The following is a 27201-nucleotide window of genomic DNA, read 5'->3' as shown; positions in this document are numbered from 1 at the left end:
TGCGACTGCTCAAAACCCACAAATTGATAGGGTCCTAATTTTTAGATTAAATTTCATATTCTTAGCTTTTAATTATTGTCTCTCAAAGAATATTAAAAGTATTCTTTGATCGGATCTATAAAAAAAAATGAACGGTCAACTCTGTAATTCTTTGCCCATCTGTCCATCCAAAAAAAATTGAACGGTCAACTAGTTTTTGAACCCTAATCGTCGATCCTTTTTCTGTTCATTCCGTCAAACACAAGCACCAAATCTCGACAAGTTGTAGATCTCATCACCAGATCCTTTTCTGTTCATTCCATGGGTTGTGGATCTCTGCCGCGAACTGCCCCCACAGGACACAACCGCTTCTACAGTTCCACATGCTGCGAAAGTGCCCTCTATATTAGGTTTTATTGTTCTTTGCTTATTACGTATTGCTTATTGTTCATAATTATCTATCATCATGAAACAACTATCTGGATACCCCTAACAGTGGCATCTACCGATTTTTTTTTTCAAAATTAAAATTAATAAAATCTTATTTACGGACTACAATGACTCAAGATAGGCTAAATGGATTAGCAATTTTATGTATTGAAAAAGAATATTTTTAGAAAATATTGAATATGATGCTATCATTGATAAATTTGTCTCTAAAAATGCATTACGAAGACATTTTAAATGAGTTACCTCTGTGTTTTTTTATTGGTTCTCAATTGTTAGCCATTTTAGCTTGCCATTTGAATCCAAAGTTCAAACAGATCATCTTGCTAGCACTTGAAAGTTATTTAAATGTTCATATCTTTATGTCGGGTAACTCAATCTCCAATAAATTTCTATAGCAGGTAATTTTTTTAATTGCTATCATATAACTTTTAATGATTAATGAGTTCAGTATCTTTGATGTATTTATAATAGATAGGCTTTCTATTCTTCAAATAGGTCGATGCTTTAGTACACTAAACTTGCTTTCTATTCTTCTAATAGGTAGATGTTTTGGCACGTAACCATGAGGGAAAGGATACACGGGTTGCTGAACAACAACTGGCTCAAGTTTGACTGCTAAAATTACTTTTAGTAGTTTGGAGTTGAAATATGCAACTTGTTATTTTTTATTTTCTTCTAATTAACCACCTTGTCAATCATATAGGTACTTCTTTAGCTAGATAGTGCTAAAGAGGAAAAAAGGTGTATTTATTATCGTAATAACAAATTTGTTATCGGAATTCAAAAAACTCCAACTTTTTTTAATTTTTTTTGTATGTTATAAATATTATTTAGAGTATCGTTATCATTTTAAATATGAAAAATTATTCTTTTTTATCTTGGAACTCTAGTTGTTTGGAGAGCATTATTTCGTATAAAAAATTTTTATTTTAAAATTCTTATTGATTGAAAATCATAATTTATCAAGCTCTAAAAAGTAAATATGCTAGTGTGTTAGGGTTCAAAAATTATAATTTCGCCCAAGGCCCTTGTACAACAAAAATCGACTCTGGTAAAATCACTATTGTGTGACTTAAAAATTATAAATTTGAATCTCAAAAGTTCGAAAATAACTCCTTATAAAATAGGATAAAAGACTCTTCTTCAGAATTCTACATTAATAAGAATTTCATATACTAATTGTCCTTTATCAATTATATAATACTATTTTATTATCGCATTAAATACACAAGCCGTCTATAAATTAAATTTTTTAATTTGTTGATAATTAAAAAGGTATTATTAAAATAATTATGAAAATATGTATATCATCTTTGATGAAAAATAGACATCTTAAATGAAAAATAAATAAATTTTATTGGATCTTAATAAAGGTATTTGTAACTTTTTTTTTTTTTTTTTACCTGTGGTGTCATTCTATTGGCCATCACCACAAGGGAGATACAACGTATCCAAAGAGATCCGTGATACTTTGAAAGATTTATAATTTTTTACTCTTATTGAAACATGACACTTAGGCTACGTTTGGTAGGACGTAATGTAATCACGCTTGTAATGTAATCAAGTTTGTAAACATTACTATGTTTGGTGGAAGGAATGCATGTAATCTTTGATATACAAGGATGATTACATTACAGTGTTTGGTATCCATTATTTTCAGTAAAAAATATAATTTTTATTATTATAAAATATCAATAATACCCTTCCTCCCTAACGCATCATCTACCAAATTAGTCAATGAATGTTTCCACACAGGTGTAGTAATACAGTATTTAAAATAATAAATAAATTTTAATTTTAATAGAAACTAATATTTTAATGAAAAATCAGAGGGAAAATCATTAATAAGTCTGAACAAGAGGATGAATTCTTTAGGATTTGCATAATTGAAGAAAAATAAGGGACCAACTCGTCTTCGATTAAAGCCGAAGGCAGAGCCTGAATTAGAGGACCGCAACATCCACAACCACATTAGGAAAAAAACAACATCTTTCTTTGTTCAATCGATGATGCTATAGTTTTTCTAAAGTAAGGATTTTCTTTCGTTCAGATTTAAACTATGTTTTTTGATCGAGAATCGGGAGAATGGTATAACAAAAATGTCGATTAGTGAAGACTAAATGGTCGGAGATGAAGGTGTCTCCCAAACGTCGAACACATTCTCCTCGCTGTGCAAGACGAAGAGTCGGTCGCCGTCGATCAAAAAGTCACAGATTGAGCCACCGAAGCTCTGCCTGAGCATGGACGTCAGCACCCATTCGGGCCCGTAGAAGATCGAGATACCATCATTCATGGAGGAGAAGAGCTGGCCGTCGTGCGTCGCGAGTTTGGGGTAGCATCTCTCTTCGTTAGGAGCTTTTCGGTTCGTGAGCTTGCTCCTTGAACTCCATCGCACGCCACTGGCGTGGCTCCTCAAGTTGATGAAACCGAGGTCGTCGTATTGGTTGACGATGCAAATGGGGCGGGTTTCTTCGACGGTGGTGGCGTGGAGGATGCACTTCTCGTCGAGGGAGACCGAAACTGATGTGTTGGCGTCGGACCACGACCACACCACGCCCTTGGCTATGAAGTCTAAGAGGCCGATGAAATTGGTGTCTCTTCTAGGGAACAATGTCGCCACCATAAGACACTTGTCGGCGTCGAGCCATTGTAGCTTGTTGACGTCGCCGAGCGAGCAATCCAGCGACTCGTAGAAGAAGTTAACCTGTTCACCGAGCGAGCAATCCAGCGGAAGGGTATATTTGGTACGATAAAAATAGAATCCGTAATGTAATCAAATTTCGTACTATTTTCTTTATAATCAAGATTACATATCTTGACTCTTTTTTTATAATACAATTACATTACATTACATCTCTAAAATGTTACCAAACAAAGTAAATCATCTTGTAATGTAATCCTGATTACATTACAAGCCTGATTACTCCTTACCAAACATGCCTTTAATAACAATCATTATTAAGTATAACTCATAATGATCTAATCTTAAATTCAAAAAAATATCATTTAAAATTTTTCAAAATCTTCAAATAATTTTAATATTTTTATTAAAATTATTTTCATCTTGTTAAAATTTTAAGACTATTTAAATATTTATTTAACTAATGCTTCAATATTATCTTTACTGAGTTAATATTATTCAATTAAATCAAGAAAAAAATTCTCTACAATTTCTTGTGTCTTTGAAAAAAATCTCCATTAGAACTAACATATAAAATAATTACTATTCTATCCGATGTCAAATCTACGTGCACATTCTTAACCAAGCTCGCAGCTTCTGAACTGATGTTGATCAAGCCAGCCTCGGAGTATGCCCTCGCCAAGCACAATACCAACATCATCTTTCCTTTGGCAGATTCTTGCTCTCTTCTCTACATGTGCTTCTTGCTCTGAAGCTCATATGATCTTGTTTTTCATTGAACCAAACCATCAGCAACTACAGTCCATTAAATAAAGCTCAAGACAATCATTTGAACCAAGTCTAAAACCTCTTCCCACTGAAAGCAAAAATGGTAGCCAATGAACACTAATTATGGATACAAATCATGTTTATGGAAGCTAGCATCTCCATTCAATACGCTACAAATACGAAAGCAGAACCACAATAATTCAACCAAACAATCTATAAACAACATATTGGCCAAAAAAGAGAGAGAGAGAGAGAGAGAGAGAGAGAGAGAGTTTAGGGTTTTAGGGGTTAACACAGTGGATATGGAGGAATTTGTACCTAAATTTGAGATCACATGAGGACTGTTACTCAAACTCACATCCAAGAACTGGGCAGAAATATTTGACAGTTTTAATTTCTGAACAGAAGAAACAACCCCGCACTGATGTAATCTGATACAAATTTGTCTCATTCTTCAGCCAGAAGCATCTTGTATCCATGTACCAAATCTATCATGACAACAAATGACGTCAGGAATTTGTATCAAAGAAAATTACAAGCGAGCGTCGAGTAACTATATGATGTAAAGAGCAAAGTTGAGAGCATATTGACAGTTCTTCAATCTAATATGATGTAATAAAAATAAAGCAGAAAATTGTAGTGTATTACAACTGAGTTAAAGAAATTGCATTTTGCTTTTAAAAATTTAGTCTTCTCAAACAAACAAACAAAAACAAATTGAATGGAGGGTCTTATCTAAGTGGTGATATATCATGATTTGAAATCTCGTACAGTGCCGGACGAAATGGTTGAAAGGTATCATTCTCACAAATCATCAAAACTCGATATCACTTAGCACCAAAGTTCAAAATCTCGAGTCATGTCGTAGTTTCGATCTTTGACAAGAAAGATATTGTTCTGGCGGTAACAGATTGAAAGTTGAAAAAGGAAGAAGATAAAGTAAAGGAATGAGACATTGTTTGTGTTGAGTGGTATTGAATTTTGATAATTTACCAGAATGATACATTTTGACAGTTTCATCCGGCATGGTACAAGACTTAAAATCATGCTCCACACAAACGATGTCTCCTTCCTATGCTTCATCTCCTTTCTTCTTCAACTCCAATCCATTATCGGTGGCATGCATCGAAATATCGACATGATACTGAAACAATATCATTCCAGTTAAAGGCCAAAACTTCGGCACGGCTCAAGGTTTTGAACCTTGTGATATACACAATGTTTTCACATTAAAAAGGGAACATAAAATGGTCAATATGTGTATAATCCCCATGAACTTATTTCTAAGGGAATTTATAGCCTGGCGTATTAACTCTGCAACATGATGCTTCAGAATTTCACGAATGGTCAACTATTATATACACCATTCAACAACGCCCAGCCCCCACTTGTTCAGCATAATTTTATGAAAGAACGTGGTACACAGTAAAGATAACCACTTCTTTCCCCTTCAGAAGCTATCTGATGGCACCTCTTAACTTCTATGCAAATATTCGGGCCATTGGTTTCTAGTTACTGATATGTAGATTGGGGGCAGTAGTAAAAATTGACATGCATTTAGCAAAAAGCACATGATCTTCAGGATAAAAAAATGAGAGAAATAAGTACACTGCAACAAATTCAATGAGAAACCATAAGCAGCACAATTTTAACAAGGTAAGAAGAAGAAATAACCGACAAGCTAGAGAATACGAGGAACCCTGCAATGAAATGATTCCTAGAACCCCGTGTGCAATATCAAACCCCACATGATAGGAAAATACAGAGTTGGTTTTGGTGAAGAAAATGCAACAAATACATAATATCCTGTAGCTCCTGTTGTTCTTTCCTAATGGCTAAGGCAAGTTTCAGAACTATGCATTAAACATCGTCAGAACCAATTTTTTTTACACCATCACGAACTGTTTCACGAGAAGAACCATAATTTTAAGTGTATAAACAACACTTATGAAAACTGGAAACCTCAATCAGTATGGTAGATGATTTAAGTATATCAAGCCACATAAGAACACTATGATCCGAATTCTAAATTCCCTATTGTATGCAAGGAGAAGATTACAAGCCCAAATTATTTAATTTATAATCTCTAGGGACTAAGATGAAAACCACTAGAAATCACTAATTACACAGATTTACTTTGACAGGAAAATCATGAGCAAAGGTCAGCGCTGCAAAAAAAAAAAAAAAAAAAAAAAGACGACGAAAACAGGAGCATTAGGTCACTTAAGTGTTTTCTAAGGTTATGTTTGACAAAAACCTCAATCAACTGTTATATCACATTAGATGCAGGACAAAAAAGTAAAGAATACGTGTGAATCTACTATTATAGCATAAACATTTTTTCATTGTATTTTATGCTAGTATAAACAGATTTTAGAAAATATGCTAGTACCGCAGTCATAGCCACATCATTTTCTTCAAATTTCTAATCCGAAGATACATCTCATACCTTTTTTTGTTGCCTTGTCATACATATCTTTGCGGATGTCATTTTTCCAATCTCCATCATCATCTGCTTCCCTTCCATCATTGTCCATGTCACTTTCACTGGCTGTCTCCCACTCAGAGTCATCAGCCTCTTGCTCGTAGATATCTCCAGTCCCATCGTCAGTATGAATAACGCCATGCTTCATAGCTGCTTCTCTAAATAACCATGCAGCACGCATCTGTTTCTTCACTAATCTTTCAGCATAATCAGGAACTTTGTTGTGCTTCAGAGAAAGATCAGGATCATTAGATTGTGAGCATTCATTAATGAAAAGAATGGCATCTAACAAACTCTCCTTTGCTAAACCCAGCATATCATATGCTTGGGCTCTCCTCCAAAGACTTTTTGCATGGCGATTTGGAGGGTTATGAAGACATAAAGCCCGTGTGGCATCACTTATGGCTGCCAGTGGTTGCTGCAAGAGAAGATAACACTGAGCCCTATTGCTGTACAACACAACTCTCTCTTTTTTGGACTTCATTGGGCACAATGCCAGAGCTTCAGAGTACTTTGATGCAGCTCCAGATATATCCCCTGAGGAGAATAAAGAGTTTCCTTCCAGCTTAACAACCAGTGCTGCAGCTTGTTTTATTTGAAGATCCTCCTTTGGCATGCTTTTCTCCCATTTTAATCTCTGTCTAGAGCTCAAAAGCTCATCAATCAGTTCTTTTGTACGTGTGCTGATGTAGCTACGAGCAGTTCCTTGTGCCTCGCAACATTCTTGAAGGACGTTAACAATAGCGTCCCCTAATCTTTTATGGTCACCAAGGGCAGTAATTTCCGCTAAATCTGTGAGGGCTGGGGCGGCTTTATCTATTACCTGGAAAAGAGTATCATCGCACAATCAATAACTGATCATATCTTTTAAATTTAAAACCGAGTATAGAAATATCTTGGTCATGCTTTTGAAAGGACTAAGCAAACAACAGTTATTGATGCCAAGGCATCAAAACCCACCAAGTATTATGTAATACAAACATGATGAAACACCAAAACTTTATATCATTGCTCAATTTAAGAAATGAATTAAAACTATCTACTCCACAATTAACTTTTCATATGCTAGAATTTATCCATTTCTCTGAATCTTTGATCCTGTACACAGCAAAATGCTGTGAAATAACAACTTAATCCATGTTTACCCTGGTGGAATCCATAGCGGGGGAAAGGAAAGCTCAAACTGTGGTGCTTGATCGGACAATCAGGGTGGTTAACCGGTCGTGTGGTCAGGCAGGTAGGTGGCAGCTACAGTGGTCAGCCAGCAGCAAGCGTTGGGTTGGCAGTGCAACACCATGTGTCAAGCAAGCGAGCAGGTAACAAGTGGACGACATCAGCAGTAGGTGGACAACATAAGCAGGTTGTCAATTGGTGAGGATATTGGGTTAATTTATCTCTCCTCTCCCCATATATAGCACCATAAACAACTTTGACTCCTTCCTTCCCCTTCTCTCTACCTTGTCATTCCTCTCCCTCTGTACCCTCTCCTCTCTTCTCTCCCTATGACTAGGTAAACAAAGTCTTAATCTTTCAAATTCAAGTTTTATGTTTTTATCAATATATACCAGAATATCTATTTCCCATGTATGGGTCCAAGAATGAGAATGTTAACAAAGCCAATTGCAATGGAAAAGAGTGCATCAAATAGGTTCTTATGTCGGATCATCAATTTCCATATAAAATATAATTAGTAAAACTGAAATAGTACAAATTGTAATATATGTGTCTCCTCAAAGCTAGAAGTAGAAACATAATCAGTTGAACATTATATCAGAAAGAGGAAATACCTGCTTTGGAATTAAGTTATGCAACTTATGTAAGCAAAAAAATTAACCACCCACATACAAACACATCAAGCACAAACTAAGTGTGCATCATGTATGCAAGCAAGCATAATGTAACTTTTCGTGGATGGGAAGCATATATGAATTTTTTACCTTTTGTGAAGTATTCTGATCTTGGAGTAACCAAAGAAGACAGTCAATAGCCATATACTGCCAGTCATCTGATGATCGGGCAATGTTGCATAGTGCTTCAACAATATCAGGACAGTTGGCAACAGGAGCTCTACCAAGCTTGTGTTGGCATATTGTCCGGAGTAAACCAATACCTGCAGGTGAGTTCTCATTAACCAGTCCTCCCCACATGCCTGGCAATTTAACCAAAAACTCTGGTTTGCATATGTCGAAGAGAAACTCTGGCTTGAAAGCAAAGCAGTTAATAAGCTGAAGAGACCAGCACTGTAACTGACTAGCCCATTCCTCTGCCTTCCTAGATTCCATTTCCACTCCTCCCATTCCACGAGTAAGCAGATCACAATGATAGTTTATCCTCCTATCCACAAACTTGTAAAAATGAGAATAGACAATTTCAAGAGAACTTGATGCAAGCTGAATGGCAAGCTCAAGTACTTCTCCGTGATCTGCAACTGCAGGAAAGCTACTAGGATAAGTTGCCAAGTGTCCTAATGCTCTAACTGCTACCCTCTGCTCCACCCAAGTCAATCTACCCCTTAGAAGCTCAACCAAGGGAGGAATGACAGAAGCATGGACTGCTCTTTCAGCAAATTCCTCCATATTCATAGTGTAGGACCCAATTATATGAGCTGCATAGTATGGGATATAAATGTTCTGGTCATGTGAGAGCCATCGCCTATTCTTTAAGCCTTTCCATATCAATGCTGCCATGCATTCAAAGATTCCTAAGTTGATGAACTCTGGATCATTTGGGTGAGCCATGGCAGTGTTCCACAGTCCACTGATAGGAAGAACTTGACCATCATCATCCTGGGAAGGAAGCTCTCTGAAGAATTTCAGGATACTTGATCGACGCTTGCTGGGATTGCCTTCCTTCATGACACAAAAGAAACAACCTGGATAAGGGCAGTCCGGTGGGATCTTCTCCATGACAATAAGAAGCACCTTGAGTTTTTGATTTAGTCACTTTATTAACCCAAAAGACCTGCTGCACAAATATATCATAAATGTGTAAAGATAAACCAGCTACATGTAAACATCAGAGTTCAATGCTTAATGCAAGTTGGCTCTACTTTAAGATTAAAAGAAATCATCAATCATGAAAATTTAAAAAGTTTCACAAATATATGCAATTTTCTGTTATCTCTAGGCAAGGATATACAGAATCAATATGTTTCTTTAAAATTAAAATCTTCATAATTCCTTTTATGTAATTTTGATGCAAAATTCATATATGTATGAGAAAGTTTAAATGTTGTAAGTGAGCTCTCTTCCACCATAGTAATAAGAGAGAGAGAGAGAGCAATATCAATGCAGTTTCACAAATCTAGCATGTCCTAAGATGATTATACAAATGGAAAGGTCACACACCAAATATATTATTCCAATCCTTGTTTACTTGATTCATGCTTACAAATCAATGCAAATGCTTAACCCTCATAACTCAATGTTGTAGGATCTAGTAGTGCACACTAGAGGGGGATGAATAGCATGTGTCGCTTTTTTATTTGTTTTTGAAAACTTATGTTGCTTTATCAAAGATAGCAGCGGAGATAGATAAAAAAACAAAACACAACACAAACACAATTTTATTTTTACTTGATTCACAACCTCTGAATGCTACTCCAAGGCCTCACAATCTTTAATCGCTTTGATAGGCAATTCACTGTTAGTCTTTTTCTCACAACGAGAAAAAGACTCGTCTTTACAAAGGTCGAGGAACAGTAACACGATTACTATTCCTTTTGAAATCAAAGCACAAAGACAAAAATATCAAAATTATGAATATACCAACAAAAGAAAATCAGAGTAGCGTGTGGTTATTGGCGTAGTGTCATAACATCAGTATTTTGAAGTGAGTTGAGAGTTGGAGCTCTTGGAAGTTGATTCTGAAGCTTCAACCGAGACCTTTTATAGAACCTGATCAGTCTAACGATCCCCTGATCGATATACCGATCACCTAATAATCCAGATCACCTGAGAATCGATCGACTTTATCGGTGCACTAATCCCCAGGATCGGTCTACCAATCTGACCCTCCTCCAACCAGCCTTTGCCACGTCAGCTTGTCGATAATTTTTTCTGCCATGTCAGTCAGTCAACAATTATCCTTTGCCACGTCAGCAAGCTCGTCGGTATCCTATGCTCACCGTTCGATATACCGAACCGACTAATCGGTCTACTGAACTAACTTATCGGTCTACCGATCCTGCAAAACTGATGTTAGCACAAAATCCTACAAGACAGTGTCAGCACAATAATGTGAAGTTAAATGCATGAGTTTGACAATCTTTCGACTATCTGATCTCAACCTCGGAACTCGCATGAATCCCTTAGTTGGATCGATGCCTAACAATGTCCTCTGAGCGATGACGTGTCCTTACCCGTTCTTCCTTTCGAAAGAACCACGCCACTTTAAGAGCTTACCTTGTCAAACCTTGGCCCTCCGAACCCCATTTAGACTTCCTGCTTAGCCTTTGATCACTCGACCCCCAATCCTTGTCCGACTTATCTCTGGTCCTCTCTAACCCCATCAAGTCCCTCCCGTCTAGTATCCTTGATCTGCTAAAACTTGCCTTACCTAATCTAGTCCAACTGACCAACTAGGATTTTCCTTTGTCTAACCTCTAGTTAGGACTTGTCTTGCTTAGTCTGGTCCAACTGACCTATTAGGGCTTTCTTTTGTCTAATCTCTAGTTTGGACTTTATCTTGCCTAGATTCCAGCTAAGACTTTTCTAATTGTGCCACCTGTACACTAGATACTTTTCTGGTTGTGCTACCTACACATTAAATCAAGCTCATTAGTCATTAACAAGACTTGACCTTAAACATTTGTCAACATCAAAACATAAACTCGATTCTGGTGCTCTCTACATCAACAATTTCTCCCTTTTGATATTTGGCAATCAGGTTTAAAATTAACATGCACGCTAGATTAAGCTCATTAGTCATTAACAAGACTTAACCTTAAACCTTTGTCAACATCAAAACATAGGTTCAATTCTGGTGCTCCCTACACTAACAATTTCCTCGTTTTGATGTTTGACAACCTAGTTTAAAATTAAGTTTAAATATTTATGAAAAAAAGTTATTTTAAGATCTCCCTTAAGTTTAAATTCCCCCTTAATTTAAACTCCTTTGAGTGTTTGAAGATGCTAACTTTTTCCTTTAAACTTTCATTTTTCAAACACTTTAAAACCTTTAAACCTTTTATTTCCTCCCCCTCTGATACACAAAAAAATGGGAGACCATAAAAACTATAATAGATTGGAGGGTGTTTTTCAAAAATTATTATGTTATTTCTAGGTATTCCATAGATTTGGCATGAGTTTTCAACCATAAAAATTAGTTTTCACAGAGATTTAAGTTTGGAAGCATGCTTTTTCAAAGTGAGTTTTCACAAACATTTTTAGACTTAGAAAACATTTTCGAATATTTTTCAATAGAATTTTTCAGAAATATAGATTTTCAAAAAGGTTTTCACACAAATTTTAAAGATATCTTTAACATTGTAAATAATATTTTTTCAAGTAATGAACTGAAAAGCATGATTTAAAAAAAACTTAAGCAATGCTTGTAAAAACACAAACCCACAAGGAAACCTATTGATACTTGCAATATTCAAAACTAGACAATTAAAACTTAAGCAAGCTAGGGTGGATCATGGATCTCATTTTATTTTGGCCAGGTATATAAACTAAGCTATTAAAACAAGCATAGGTTCTATATCAAGGTACAAGTGGATGATAGTATTTAAGGTTCATACCTTCTAAGTCAGTCTAGCTTAACTAGGTCAGGCAACGTAATTAAGATGGTCCTATTTTAAGTAGGGTAACAATGGTTTTTAGTATAGTTGTATCAATTTGGCTTAAACCCCTTTTTAAAATTGTTACTTATTATACAAAGCTTTAGATGTTCATTTTTAAACTGTGCTTAATACTTGGTTAGAGTGATTTAAGTGTTCACGCACCATATGATTTTAACATTTATTTGAACCATCTTAATGGCTTCAAGTTTAGCTATTGCTTCTTAGGTTTCATTGTGTTAGGTTTAAACTACTTCTTAGAATTCTAACTCGTGTTTGCGTAGTTGGGTCTTTAACACGTATAGTTGGGCACTCTACTATTTGGTTAGTAGGATAACTTGAGTTTTATTCAGGATTATGATTGTTCATATTTTGTTCAAGTCTAATTTGATTTTAAACTCCCTTAATTTTTAGTAATTTTAAAATTCACTATATATTCAACTAGATCTTGAAACACTGAGTATTATAAACTTTGCTTAGTGATTTAGCCCTTTTGTGAGTCACATAGACCTAAGTGTAATGTTCAAATATAGAGTTGGTTTGATTGTGTTGATTTAGTATCATAATTTCTTGATTGAGGAGTTAGATAGTTGCTCTAAAGTTCGCTAGTTGATCTAGATTTAAGTAGTGGATCGAGATTTAGGTAGACTTGATTTTGATTAATTTTAATTACTAGTAATCATATTTGAGTTAGTTGATTAAGATTTTGTGTTATTTTGAATTATTTGAATTAGTATCAAGTTTGAATTATTTAAATTTAAATTAGAACTTTTAAATTTAAGTTTAAATTTAAATTAGAGTTTGACTTATTAAGATTGAATTATTAGATTAGAATTTTAAATTAAGTTTGAATTGTTTGAATTAATTAGAATCAAGGTTCTTATTTATTTTAATTTAGCATCTCACTCATTCTAGATTGTCAATCAAATTAGTCTTATGAGTTATTGTGAGATGGTTTTTAATTTTTTTTAATTCAAAGTTTGAACCCAAGGAAACTTATCTGACCTTGTGTTAGATTTCGACATCTTTGGATCCGTCAAACTGATGTTTTTAGGATAAACTTCAAAGTTGTGATGAGTCACAATGGATGTCATTAAAGTAATCACGTGCCTAAAACAAAACCTTCTCAAAACAATCAACCCAAGAGACTTAGTACTAAATCCTTTTCTAACTAACGCATGTTGAACTTAGGTAGCTTCAGCTAGTTTCATTAGGCCAAGTGCACCAGGTAGAACACATATGATTCAACCTAGACATGTTTTGGCAAAGCTTTCCTACCCTGCTATCATCTCAATCCCTTCTAATGCTAGATTGTCAAGGTTAGATTAAGCATTTTCTAACTAACCGTTCTAAATTAAGCATACAATAAACTAATCATGCATAAAGGCAGTAAATTAAGCAATCATGCAATTTATCTAATTAAGAAGGTTTTTCTAGTGACTTCCCCTGGATCATGACCCTGATAAGGCCTAGTCAAATAGTGGATTTGATCCTTGGGAGTCCAATATTGGTTCAGTCCAACTTGATTGACTTAGGAACTCATTTTTCAGCAAAAGGTGGAATCCGTCACCCCAGCGGCCCCACACGGTCGGTCCTACAACCATCTATGAGGAGGTAAATCAAGAAGCTGCAGTTGGTCACGTCGGGGGAGGGTATTGCCTCGGCTTCGCCGAGATTCGACCCTTGCCCACTTCAGCAAGTCTGCCCTGTCATAACCAACTCAACTATGCCCCGAGGGACTCATGCTTCAACTCTTGGTCTATTATTTCGATTTACTAGCGACAAATATGATCTATATCATTTATTAGTTTTGTATCTGAGTTCGGATTAATTGTATAAGACCCTTTGAGTTTCAAGTATCATATCAAAATATTTGGAGCTCGAAGTGAATCATTCCAACAAACTTTTAAAGTCCTTAACTTAAGCTTTCGAAGTGGAATTTTCTTTCTCAAGTTATTGGACTTGAGTTGAAGTTCCATTTTGAACATCTGCAATTAAGGAACTTGTGCTAGTCTTCTCCTTAAGAATTGTTACCTCCTTTTGGAGTGACTTAACCCGGACAATAGACTTGACTAACTTGTGAGTCAAACAATAAATCAATGAATATAATTTTTCTACTAATTGAGAACTTACAATGACATTTGGACCTTTTGAAACGGGTACGATCCGTTGCTCGACTCGGACTCTGTCTCAACCACTTACTCTTGTGTCAGTAGTGCCAAGAAGCTTGCCTAAGCTTGTTCTTCTTCGTCCGACTCTTTTGACGAAGACTCGTCCCAAGTCACCTTTAGTATCTTCTTCCTTTGAGGCTTCTTGGATTCCTTGATGTTTGGACATTTAGACTTGAAATGCCCCTTCTAATTGCATCCGTAGCAAATGTTTTCGGCTTTTGCTTTTGTGGTTCGACTTGGTACCGGTAATTTGGTTTTTGACTGGATCATCTTTTTAATCTCACGCTTGGTAAACCCCTTCTTCTTGAACATTTTCCGAACTAGATTGACTAGTTCGGAAATAATCTCCTCGTCTTCGGATTCGAGTTAGACTCGGGATTTGGACTTTGACTCGTTGGTTTTGATTTTACATGCAAGTAATGCAAAACCTTTCTCGAGCACAGTAGCATTAGATTATTCATGTAATTAAAATTTATAAAATAATTCGTCTAATTTAACTTTCGAAAGATCCCTCGAAACTTTACAAACATATACCACAGATGCCCACAAGGTGTTTATTGAAAATGCTTTTAAAGCGTACTTAATGATGTCTCGGTTCTTGACTTGTTGTCTGATGGCATGGAGTCCATTTATGAGGTCCTAGATTCGGACATGTAGCTAGCTCGCCAACTCCTCTTCCTGCATTTTAATAGTATATAATTTATTCAAAAGCAAGTCTCGCTTACATACCTTGGTGTCCGATGTCCCTTCGTGCAACTCGAGTAGCTTGTCTTTTCGGCTTTTGCTTTTGTGGTTCGACTTGGTACCGGTAATTTGGTTTTTGACTGGATCATCTTTTTAATCTCACGCTTGGTAACCCCTTCTTCTTGAACATTTTCCGAACTAGATTGACTAGTTCGGAAATAATCTCCTCGTCTTCGGATTCGAGTTAGACTCGGGATTTGGACTTTGACTCGTTGGTTTTGATTTTACATGCAAGTAATGCAAAACCTTTCTCGAGCACAGTAGCATTAGATTATTCGTGTAATTAAAATTTATAAAATAATTCGTCTAATTTAACTTTCGAAAGATCCCTCGAAACTTTACAAACATATACCACAGATGCCCACAAGGTGTTTATTGAAAATGCTTTTAAAGCGTACTTAATGATGTCTCGGTTCTTGACTTGTTGTCTGATGGCATGGAGTCCATTTATGAGGTCCTAGATTCGGACATGTAGCTAGCTCGCCAACTCCTCTTCCTGCATTTTAATAGTATATAATTTATTCAAAAGCAAGTCTCGCTTACATACCTTGGTGTCTGATGTCCCTTCGTGCAACTCGAGTAGCTTGTCTTTTCGGCTTTTGCTTTTGTGGTTCGACTTGGTACCGGTAATTTGGTTTTTGACTGGATCATCTTTTTAATCTCACGCTTGGTAAACCCCTTCTTCTTGAACATTTTCCGAACTAGATTGACTAGTTCGGAAATAATCTCCTCGTCTTCGGATTCGAGTTAGACTCGGGATTTGGACTTTGACTCGTTGGTTTTGATTTTACATGCAAGTAATGCAAAACCTTTCTCGAGCACAGTAGCATTAGATTATTCGTGTAATTAAAATTTATAAAATAATTCGTCTAATTTAACTTTCGAAAGATCCCTTGAAACTTTACAAACATATACCACAGATGCCCACAAGGTGTTTATTGAAAATGCTTTTAAAGCGTACTTAATGATGTCTCGGTTCTTGACTTGTTGTCTGATGGCATGGAGTCCATTTATGAGGTCCTAGATTCGGACATGTAGCTAGCTCGCCAACTCCTCTTCCTGCATTTTAATAGTATATAATTTATTCAAAAGCAAGTCTCGCTTACATACCTTGGTGTCCGATGTCCCTTCGTGCAACTCGAGTAGCTTGTCTTTTCGGCTTTTGCTTTTGTGGTTCGACTTGGTACCGGTAATTTGGTTTTTGACTGGATCATCTTTTTAATCTCACGCTTGGTAAACCCCTTCTTCTTGAACATTTTCCGAACTAGATTGACTAGTTCGGAAATAATCTCCTCGTCTTCGGATTCGAGTTAGACTCGGGATTTGGACTTTGACTCGTTGGTTTTGATTTTACATGCAAGTAATGCAAAACCTTTCTCGAGCACAGTAGCATTAGATTATTCGTGTAATTAAAATTTATAAAATAATTCGTCTAATTTAACTTTCGAAAGATCCCTCGAAACTTTACAAACATATACCACAGATGCCCACAAGGTGTTTATTGAAAATGCTTTTAAAGCGTACTTAATGATGTCTCGGTTCTTGACTTGTTGTCTGAAGGCATGGAGTCCATTTATGAGGTCCTAGATTCGGACATGTAGCTAGCTCGCCAACTCCTCTTCCTGCATTTTAATAGTATATAATTTATTCAAAAGCAAGTCTCGCTTACATACCTTGGTGTCCGATGTCCCTTCGTGCAACTCGAGTAGCTTGTCTCACAAGTCTTTCGAGCTGATAAAGGGTCTAATACGATTCAGCTCTTCCTTGGTTAGTTCGCACTGGAGGGTTTGGATTGCCTTCACATCTATCTCAATTGTCTTTTTGGTGATGTTGTTACATTTCTCGCACCCCAGTGGTACCCCTTGCTCGTCGATCGGGAGTGAGAATCCGATTTGGATGATGATCCATATGTCCACTGGATCTTTAGGTCGAACTCCATTCAACATTTCTAGTAGCCAAAATTGTTGCAGGAAAATAGTGGTGGTCGAACAGTGTTGTAGCCTTCCTAGTAGGTCATTCAGCAAAAACTTGCATGAAAAAAAGAGAGGAATTCCAAGACTTAGTCTTAGATTAATAGTGCGGGTGAACTAAAATCAACGAAAGAAAAAAACGAAAACCAAAGTGAAGAAAATTATTCGAACGGTGGTTACACCAATTTAAAGCGCCCCCACTCTGATATCAATTGTAGGATCTAGTAGCGTACTAAAGGGGGTGAATAGCGTGTGTCACTTTTTCACCTATTTCGAAAACTTATTTTGTTTTATCAAAGATAGCAACGGAGATAGATAAGAAAACAAAACACAACACAAACACAACTTTATTTTTACATGGTTCACAGCCTCATTGCTATTCCAAGACCCGCAATCCTTAATCGCTTCAATGGGCAATTCACTATTAATCTTTTTCTCACAACGAGAAAAATACTCGTCTTTACAAAAGTCGATGAACAATAACACGTTTACTATTCCTTTTGAAATTAAAGCATAAAGACAATAATATCAAAATTATGAATATACCGACAAAAGAGAATCAGAGTAGCATGCGATTGTCGATGTAACAGTTCGTCGTAGCATCAACGTTTTGAAGCGAGTTGAGGGTTGGAGCTCTTGGAAGTTGATTCTGAAGCCTCGGTCGAGACCTTCTTTTATAGGACCTGATCAATCTACCGATCCCCCTGATCGGTATACCGATCACCTGGTAATCCAAATCCTGATCAGCTTTATCGGTGCATCGATCCTTTGGATCAATTTACCGATCCAGCTGTCCTCCAACCAACCTCTGTCACGTCAGCTTTGCTGATAACTTTTTTTACCACGGCAGCTAATCAACAATTATCCTTTGTCACATCAACAAGCTCGTTGTTATCCTGTGTCACATCGGATGCCACATCACCATTCGGTATACCAAATTAGTTGATCTATCTATCAAACTGTTCGATCTACCATCCTGCAAAATCGATGCTAGCACAAAACCCTATAAGACAATGTCAGCACAATAATACGAAATTAAATGCTTGAGTTTTGTTTCCTAGTCCTATTGAGTTGACTTAATTGAAACTAGTTATACTCTAGGTATAGTCCATTTTGTTAGTGCAATTATGTCCTAATTATTCGTTATCGACCATGTTTTGATGTGTTTGATAAAGTGTTTGAGTTAGGTTTGTTCGAATGATGTCTGTGTGCATGAAGTTTGCAAGGACTTGGTAAAATGCACACAAAGCTCATGGAGCTTTACTTGGCATGGCCAAGAGGGTTTGGCTTGAGTTGGGTTGATAGCTTCCACAAGTGCAAGAGGTGGACTATGTAGGTGACTTAACGAAGAATGGCATGTGGAACGAGTTAAGGACTTAGTGGATCTAAGGGATTGAAAACATGATGGGAGATAAAATCTTGGGAAAAGTAAAGTTGCAAACACATGTAAACTCTTGGTGAGTTGTGAGAGTCTACTAGTGACCTATACTTTGATTTTGGATAGAATTTGACTTAGGTGAGAACTCAACCATAGTTTGGTTGTAGTCAATAATCTAGATATCAATCAATTGGAGTGTTGAATCAATTAAAGAGTTAAATCAAGATGTTTTGCTTGAATCAGAAGGATATTGTTTGTGTTATATTTAAGTGGTGTCCTACGATAATCGTCTTATGAATGTACTATTTATTAGATAAATAAAAATTCACTATTTGAGTGCACATTTTATATGTGTTTGATTGAATCTTAAACTCATTTACTGAATGTCCGCAATACGATTCATAGCATGAGAGAATTTGTGATTATATCTGAACTAGTAAGCGTCTCTACATGTGCAATTATAAATGTATTGAAATTATCCCTAATCGATAAATTGATGAGCACGGACGTCATCAATTCTGTTAAGACTAGCACATTTTATACTCCTTGGTTTACCAAGCGGCTATTTCTCACTGGTTGGAGACGTTGGATGTTGAAAGTTAAACGTTAATGTTAATTAAAGGTAATTAGTTCATTGAAATAACCTACCATGAGACTTCATATGGTTCTATATATACAGAGATATGTCAATGAAGATCTCAGTACAACTTACGTGCGAGTTTCCTTTGACTTGCAGTATTTAAGTCATCTTAGTCATGGAGGCTTATACTTTCACATCTTAGGCAAACATCTCTGAGGATGTGTGAAATATCCGAAGGTGTAAGTCGAAATGTCCGAAGGTGTTTGGATAACCCACAGAGGATTCACCATTACTTGAAAAAAGAGATGTATACCTTACGATCGCTTGTCCGGATTGTTACTTGAATTCTTTGGCCAAAGTATTGCATGTCAAAAGTATGGTACTCTTTGACACATGTATAAGTAACTTGAATCAATAGGACAAGAAAACAGCTTAGGTTAAGTGTGACGTAATCAGCCTAGTGGGGACTAACACATATAGACCATATCCTGAACTAAACGGGTATAAGACGGTGAAAAGAACAAGGCACGTCTCATTGTAGCTGCTGAAGGGCTTAGAAATGATTCTGGAATCAATCGTTAATTTTTCAATCAATTGAGGATCATGATGTACTACTATGTGTCACTTATGATCATTCTGTAATTAATGGTTAATTATGAACGGCCAACATAGCCGGAAATCTATTAGGTCGCACATACTACAAGCTCCTCTGAAGGACTTAAAATGAGTTTAAGAATTGAATTCTCATATACAGAGAAATAAAATCTGATTGGACCAGACAAATGACAAAGATGATGGATTTCGTGTTGTAAAGATAAATGAATCAAATTGATTTGGTTCTAATAAAAGAGATTTTAGCATATCAGAAGCGATGATTGGCTTCGTCTTATGAAGACAACAAGAACCAAATTGGTTTGGTTTTGATTGGAGTTGTTTTGATTATTGAACCAAACGATTTGGTTTTGAACCAAATTAGATCAACTTGGTTTCGTTTTGAACCAAACTTAAATTAAACGGCCTATAAGTTTTTGGGTATTGAGTTAAGAAATGGAGTTTTGGATTGGATCCAAATCCAATAAGATGTTGTATGAAATATGATATTAAACGAGGAATGTACGGTTGAGATTGAAACTAGGTTTAATTACAATCATCCATCCATCTTAACTTAAAAACCCGGTTTGTTACAGTAAACCCTAATTGCTACAAGAATAAGATAAAAACCCAACCCGTGGTCGCTTCCTTTCAAGGCGTGTGTTCCTTCCCTTCCCTGATCGCGATTTTGCCCTAACCCAAAACAGCAATTTGGTGAGCGCCGCCCAACTTGCAAGCCCGGTCATCGGCCGAAAGAAGAGGGAATCCAAGCCATTTGGAGACCGCCGCCCCTTTTCCCGAACGCCTTGTCCCCGTGGCAGCGACCGTCGCTGACCTCCTGAACTCGGGAGGAATCGTGAGCCCCGCCTTTGTTCTTCTTCCCTAGCTCGTCTTCTCCCGGGTTTGCCGCTTGCTGTTGGGCTCCCATTGTCGGCCGCCACGGAGAGAAGGAAGTACCAGTCGGCGTTGGACGCGGGCAGGTTGGTCTTCCCTGTGGTGATCACCCGTCGGAGAAGACCAAGCTGATTGGAGCTTTTGTAAAGATCCAATCAGTTGTCGCTGGCCATTGAAGCACCTTACATCGTGGGAAATAGTTTACGACCACTAGGTTGCTGTCAGAATTATTGTCGGGGTTTGCCGCTGAAAGTTTGTGAAGCTTCCGGAGATTGTATCATCTTCGCAGGAAAGGGTTCCGACTGTTTGCCCTATATCGACAGTCAAAGGTTGACCACCGAAGTCTACACAGAGAATACGATTGTCGGCGATAGTTAGAAAGCCTTAGAAAATGATCACGACGTGTTATTGCGTGTTTTCGATATTAGAATTTTCTCTGGTATCGACCGCAGTCGATCGTTGGCTAGTACCGAAGACGGTGACACGACTCGTAGTTTTAGCAAGCCGCCCAGACAAGAGCTTAATATGGATCATCGATAGAGGCGAGCTTTGATAGAGTCACTCAATTGATGTCAATCTCATTCTACGACATTCGTCGGTATGCTTAGAATAAACGTTATTTTTTAAAAAAAAATATTTTCAATTATGTCTTGTACTTGTTACATCCTACATGCATGTGTTGTGAATGTTATAATAATTAGTTGTAATTATTATTTTTCTTCCGCTGCGCACGTTTGTGAAACGTGTAAACACGAGCAACGCACCGAACTGGACCTAGCAGTTTAGAGTGGAGTCGACTGACTTAAATTGAGTTGACTAGGCCATTGACTAAAGACTTTCTTTGTGCATATTTGCTATTGTTGTTCTTTGCTTCAGAGTTAAGTAGGGCAGTCACTAAAGGCATTTCAGCCAACTATCTAGTCGATTGAATCTTGATAAAAAGTTAGAATCCGACCATTGATTCAATACATGAAGCTAAAATTACATACTCCGTGGCTAAGTCGACTAGAATCAAGTTGATTCCACTAAAGTATCCATTGCTAGGCAAAACTTACACAATCACAAAAATAGTCGATTAGAAAAAGGTTGTATAGATTGGAAAAAGTTTGAGTCAATTGGATCTGCGTAGAACAATAGACTAAAGCTTGTTTGAAGGCAACTTAGAGGCTATAAAGGTGGGCAAGGGAGCTTGCCAAGGATAGCAAAAAGCTGATGAAAAAACTCAAGAAAAAGCTAGAGATAGTGCCATTGCTTCAATTATTGTCTTTCTAGTCTTCTTGTTATTCGTTTTTCTTACAAGATTAATTTACTTTCCTTTCATTGAAAGAAACTTTTGTAAGAGGTTTCTTTGCCTTTGAGAAAGAGAAAGGTTATAGAGATTCACAAGGTGACTCCTTACAAGTCATAGCTCATGGAGTAGAAATTGAAGTTTACGAGCTTTATAAAATCCCTTATATTAGTGCTTGCTTTACTCAATTGATTTTTCTACTCATTTTACTTGTGTCACCTTGCAAAAAATTTCATTTTAGGCAGGATTTGAAATCTCAAGCCGTGCTGATATTTCGGTCTTTGATGAAAACAATAGTGTCTCGGTATCGTACTAATGTTTCGATGTATAGTGCATAAATTGGAGATGAAAAGAGGAAAGAGATGAAGAAGTAAAAGAAAAAAGATAAACTTTTATTTTTTGTTTCCCATTTGGATTGCTACAATTTCAACATTATCTTATATGACGAAAAATTATAAAAAAATAACTCAATTTTAGCATGCTAAGGAGTGTCGAGTGTTAACACGAAAATACTCGACACCAGGGACATTGTCTTGGTGTTGAGTAGTATCGTGTTTTGGTAATTTATTGGAAGGATTCGTTTCAACCATTTTGATCGGCGCCGTACGAGATTTGCTTGTACATGATTTTAAATCATGATTTCAAGTCAAAGTGTTATTGACCTCCTCTAATTCTCCGATTCATCTATAATCGACCCTAATATATTTAACCTAACTTGAGCTCAATTGAACTCTACCTGACTTGACTTATGTCGTGACAAAGTGTCAGGTGTTACAAAACATGCAATCATGTATGGCTAATATTTTCCTTAGGGTCAAGCATACAATTCTCAAGTGAGTGTCCCTTTCAATTCTATATAAATTGCAAGGAAGTGGTCCGGCACAAACCTTCCACACTTTATTTTTTTTATATATGTTCAGTACTATCCTAGCATTTATGATGCTATTATGAGTGCTTCAATCTCATGGTGTCGTTGTTCTATCATTATGGGGTTTTGCACAACCTAATTGCCTAAATGATGCCCCTTTTTTGCTATAGTTTCAACATGTCATTTCTTTGCTATACTTCTAACTGTGCTTTGCGCACATCCAAACCCATCGGTAGTATTTGTTGATGTCTAAATTTAACAATCATTTTCGATATCATGCAGTTGAGTTGATTTTAAGTTTATTGATTGTATATGAAGCTGTAAATTGATTAATAAAACACAACACTTGATTAAACGATTATAAAGTTTTAATTGAAAATGATAATGTAGTGTTTGATGAAGTTATGGAATTGAGCATGTGATTGTGGGGTTAGTGGGTGCCATATTACCTTGTTTAGAGTTTGATTTTGATTAATTAGTCACCTTGGTCAAATTTGACGTTAACTTTAGGCTCATTTAAAGCTTGGATTGGATTTTAGGCTAAACTAGACTGGTTTATAGTTCTGGATAGATGGGTTGCATTGGACTTGGCTGGATCACAGCTCTATTAGAAACCAATTTAGGATGGACCAAGATTGCACTGGGCTTGGTCAAAGATTGGTTTGGATTTAGCATTTGCTGGTGCAGGGAGCACCAGAATCAAACCTATGTTTTGATATTGACAAAGTTTTAAGGTTAAGTCTTGTTAATAACTAATAAGCTTGATCTAGTATGCATGTAGCACAATCAAAAAAGTCCTACCTAGAGGTTAGGCAAGGCAAAGTCCTAACTAAAGGTTAGACAAAAGAAAGTCCTAATAGGTCAGCTAGACCAGACTAAGCAAGACAAGTCCTAACTGGAGGTTAGGTAAGGAAAAATCCTAATTGGTCAACTGGATCGGACTTGGCAAGGCAAGTCTTAAAGGATCAGGGACACCAGGTGGGAGAGACTTGATGGGGTCAGAGAAGATCAGAAATTAAGTCAGACAAGAACTGAGGGTCGAGTGATCAAAGGCTATACAAGAAGCCCAAATGGGATTAGAGGACTAAGGTTTGATAAGGTAAACTCCTGAAGTAGAGTGATTCTTCCGAAAGGAAGAACGGGTAAGGACGCGTCCTCACTCAAAGGACATCCTTAGGCGTCGATCCAACTAAGGGATTCACGCGAGTTCTGAGGTTGAGATTGAAGTTCAAGTGAGAATGGAAATATGTTGTATCTCCTTGCACATAGATCAAAATCACCTAATGATTAGAATCTCTTTGCTTTTGTATGCCTTTGGAGTAAGTGTCTATCCAATGGTCCTCTATTATATGTTGCTTAACTAATAGTAGATTCGCTTTTTTTTGTTGGATTAACTATTTTCCACCTAACTCAACTATGATTCCTTCAGTCGGTCCCTATTCACAAATGTCTCTTTTTGCCCCCTGACACATGTCTTCCCTTTGATGATCAGTTACCCTATTAGGTATTTTACCCACATTGCTCCTATATTTGGTCCAACAATATTGTGGACTATGTAACATGTACACATCCAAGTTGATACCAAGTTCGTGCTATTGCCTATTGGTTAAATGCTACAAAAGAATTCCACTTCCAAGTCTAATAATACAAACTATAAGTCCCAGACAAAATAGAACATTCTTGCACATCTCACATTGATTCTCCTAATTTTCACTGGAAGAGTACTAATTAAGGCTATCACTTATTCAGAATACATAAATCTGTAGGTTTTTTTATGAATGATGACAAATGTGATACCATGTAAAGAGCCAAACTACCAGGTTCTCAGGGAATTGACTCTTACATTTTTCCTGTTTGAGAATCGAACCAATTTCTAGTTGCTCTTCTCATGTGAAGAATCCAAAACGTAACTAATACCAACTAAAACAATAAGCAAAATTATTTATTTTTTCTCAGGAATGATCAGCCTATAAGGGAGGTTTTAACTTAACGATCAACCCTGATACCTCGGTGTGAACAGGAAAATCAATTTCCCCACTCTAGCCAACTGAGAAACTACTCCAATAGCATACCTATCTAGCATAAAAATTTTTTTAAAAAGCTGAGATCAGTTAGGAAACCAAAATTGCCTAAATTCTACTATGACTCGAAGCATTCTCTCCATTCATCTGAAGAACAGACTAGATCTGTCCATATCACATTACAGGCTCTGCCAAAATGCAGCGAGAGCATACACCAAACGTCTATTTATACGGAAATTTAAAAAGGACGTCTATTTCCATTACAGAGAAAAGCGGCTGAATGCATAAAACCCTAATTGCAAGGCAAAGCTAATCCCCAGCAAAGGGGCATCTTTTCACGAAAGGAAGCCTCCATACATAAATAACTCTTTCTCAAATACCTTCTCCAAACGCTACGCTACGCTATTTTCCTTTTTTTAAAAACAGAGAAACGAGGCGAAGGAACGAATTACTCGTCAACTCACCTGAAAATGGAATCGATGCGGAACGAAACACACTCCAAAAAGAACGGCGGCGAGATCGGACAGGAACCAGCTAGGGGAGCTAAGTGAACAGGAACTGCGCAGACGCCCAGACCCAGATTCCTCCGACGACAGAAGACAAACGAGCGCTGATGACTGATGAGTGTCGCCTCGAGCGATCGACTGTCAGTAAAACGGCCCTCAATCCGCCGATTTACGGTCTCTCTCTCTCTCTCTCTCTGTCTCTCTCTCACACGAGCAGACAAGGAAAAGGAGACAAGATAGTGGGCAGTGTGACTGTGTACCGCGGCCGTGCAACTGCAAAGAAGGGGATGCTTATTCTTTATCGTCTTTTGATTTTAAGGTAATTTCATTTTCCAATTTGACCCCTCCGCTGCTGATTTTATTCCATTTTTTTCTTCTAATTTATAAAAAGAAAGGTTTCGGCTCTTTTCTTTTTTATCGTCAGGATACCCCGTTTTGTCGAATTTTACCATTTAAATCTGTTGCAATTTAAAATATATATAATTCTTTTTTAGAAAAACAAAAGAGGGAAAGTCATTTAAATTTTTAAAAACGGTTAAGTACTTATAAATAAAAAATATTAATTTTTCAAAAATAATTAAATTTATTTTAAAAAATTATTTAGCAATTTTGATAATTTAAATTTAAATATACAGGTAGCATATCGTCAAGTAATTTTTGTCAAAACTATTGCTTAAATAATAAATTTAAATATATATATATATAATTTTCAAAATAAAAATAACAAGATAAGGGATGTAAATTTTGTCATAAATTTTTATAAATTTTAAAATTTTTATACATAAATTATAAATTAAAATATTAAACATAAATTTAAAAAATTATCACAATAATTTGATGTAATCTAGGATATCAATGGAGTTCAATTAAGCTTTCAAAGTGTCCAAACAATGTCAAAATCACAATTTTGATCAAAATTGTTAGAGATTTATTTTCTACTTAAAATTTAAATTTAAATATATAGATGCATTAGAATAGACCATTCTTGTATAATCATGCATGTGTTTACCTTTGGAGATGATTATAAACTCGAACCGAAATCTTGATTATATCGATGTGTAAAAAGCATAGGGTGTTTATGATGGAAGACAAGAGAGAAGAGATTAGGGAATAAAAACAGTCGAAAAAGAGTAACCGTAGATGTGAAGATGAAAGTCATCGTCGAAAGTAAAAAATGGAACTAATATTAGGGCTTTTAAGGACACAACTTTGGAAAGTGACAAGCAATTAGTGCGGTCAAATAGGTCAACTCATAACGGGATGAGTCAATCCATTACAAACTCATTATACGGTGAGGTGGGATGAACAAACCTACCATTTTGACAGACTAGAAAATTTTCAATTCAGTTCAATTCAAAACGGATTGCGCATTAGACCGATCAACTCATGGGCCTACTAAAAAATATAATTTTTATGTTAAGTTGCGGATTATGTGGGTTAAGGTCACAAATTCATCAAAAAAAATAAAATATATATTGAAAATATTGAAAAATTTAAGTGTGATTGCGCATTAGGTAGATTAAGTTCACGAGCTCAATAAAATTTTTACTTTTATTTTAAATTTTTTTAAAAAATAAATTTCTCAACTCATTAACTAATTCAAGTCCACCTCTGCATACGTTAGGTCCAAACAAGTCAACCCATTTAAATCTATTTTTAAATTAGTTAATAAAATATCAACCTAATTAATCTATTTAAATTGTATGACGGAGTGAATCAATCCAACATACCTGATCCACTTCAACAAAGGTGGAATCTACCACTTCAGCGGCTCCACACGGTCAATCCCACGACCATCTGTGAGGAGGTAAATTGAGAAGTTACAGTTGACCACTACGGGAAAGGTATTACCTCCGCTTTATCGAAATTCGATCCTTACTCTCTTAAGTAAATCTGTCATATAATAACTAACTTAATCATGTCCCAAGAATAACAGACCTGGTACGAGTCTATGTGCAATCGAATAAAAGAGCAACAATACATATGAAACCTGACTTATGCTTCGATATTTCAAATGTGCTTCAATAGGTTGGACAAATCAGGTGCATGATTTGTTAATTTATAAAATTGGGTGTATGCTTTTGA

The 27201-nt window shown here is 36.3% G+C and overlaps 2 protein-coding genes across 4 annotated transcripts; both read right to left on the bottom strand.

Moving 5' to 3' along the window:
- Positions 1-2545: 2545 nt before the first annotated feature.
- LOC141822835 (BTB/POZ domain-containing protein At2g24240-like) lies at positions 2546-3770 on the bottom strand. Its single transcript, XM_074710149.1, has 2 exons — positions 3678-3770; positions 2546-3133 (listed from the first exon to the last, which is right to left on the bottom strand). Exons 1-2 carry the CDS (start codon positions 3768-3770, stop codon positions 2546-2548), a joined length of 681 nt encoding a protein of 226 aa, XP_074566250.1.
- Positions 3771-3927: 157 nt separating this feature from the next.
- Positions 3928-25377, bottom strand: LOC141813198 (uncharacterized). Of its 3 annotated transcripts, none has more exons than XM_074701118.1 (4): positions 25075-25377; positions 8261-9287; positions 6288-7146; positions 3928-4326 (listed from the first exon to the last, which is right to left on the bottom strand). In XM_074701118.1, the coding sequence occupies exons 2-4, from the start codon at positions 9227-9229 to the stop codon at positions 4286-4288; spliced, it is 1869 nt and encodes a 622-aa protein (XP_074557219.1). In that variant the 5' UTR covers positions 9230-9287; positions 25075-25377; the 3' UTR covers positions 3928-4285. The 3 variants fall into 3 exon arrangements, with proteins under 3 accessions (XP_074557219.1, XP_074557228.1, XP_074557236.1); XM_074701127.1 differs by having other exon boundaries at positions 8261-9284; XM_074701135.1 differs by lacking the exon at positions 25075-25377 and adding an exon at positions 24596-24655.
- Between the last annotated feature and the right edge of the window lie 1824 nt (positions 25378-27201).

The sequence above is a fragment of the Curcuma longa genome, chromosome 1 (genome assembly GCF_044706935.1).
Source record: "Curcuma longa cultivar G26 ecotype Majalengka, Jawa Barat chromosome 1, ITB_CL_G26_1.1, whole genome shotgun sequence".
In the NCBI taxonomy this organism is placed as follows: Eukaryota; Viridiplantae; Streptophyta; class Magnoliopsida; order Zingiberales; family Zingiberaceae; genus Curcuma; species Curcuma longa.
The sequence above is the reverse complement of the archived record's forward strand: the minus strand, read 5'-3'. Positions and strand labels throughout refer to the sequence as shown.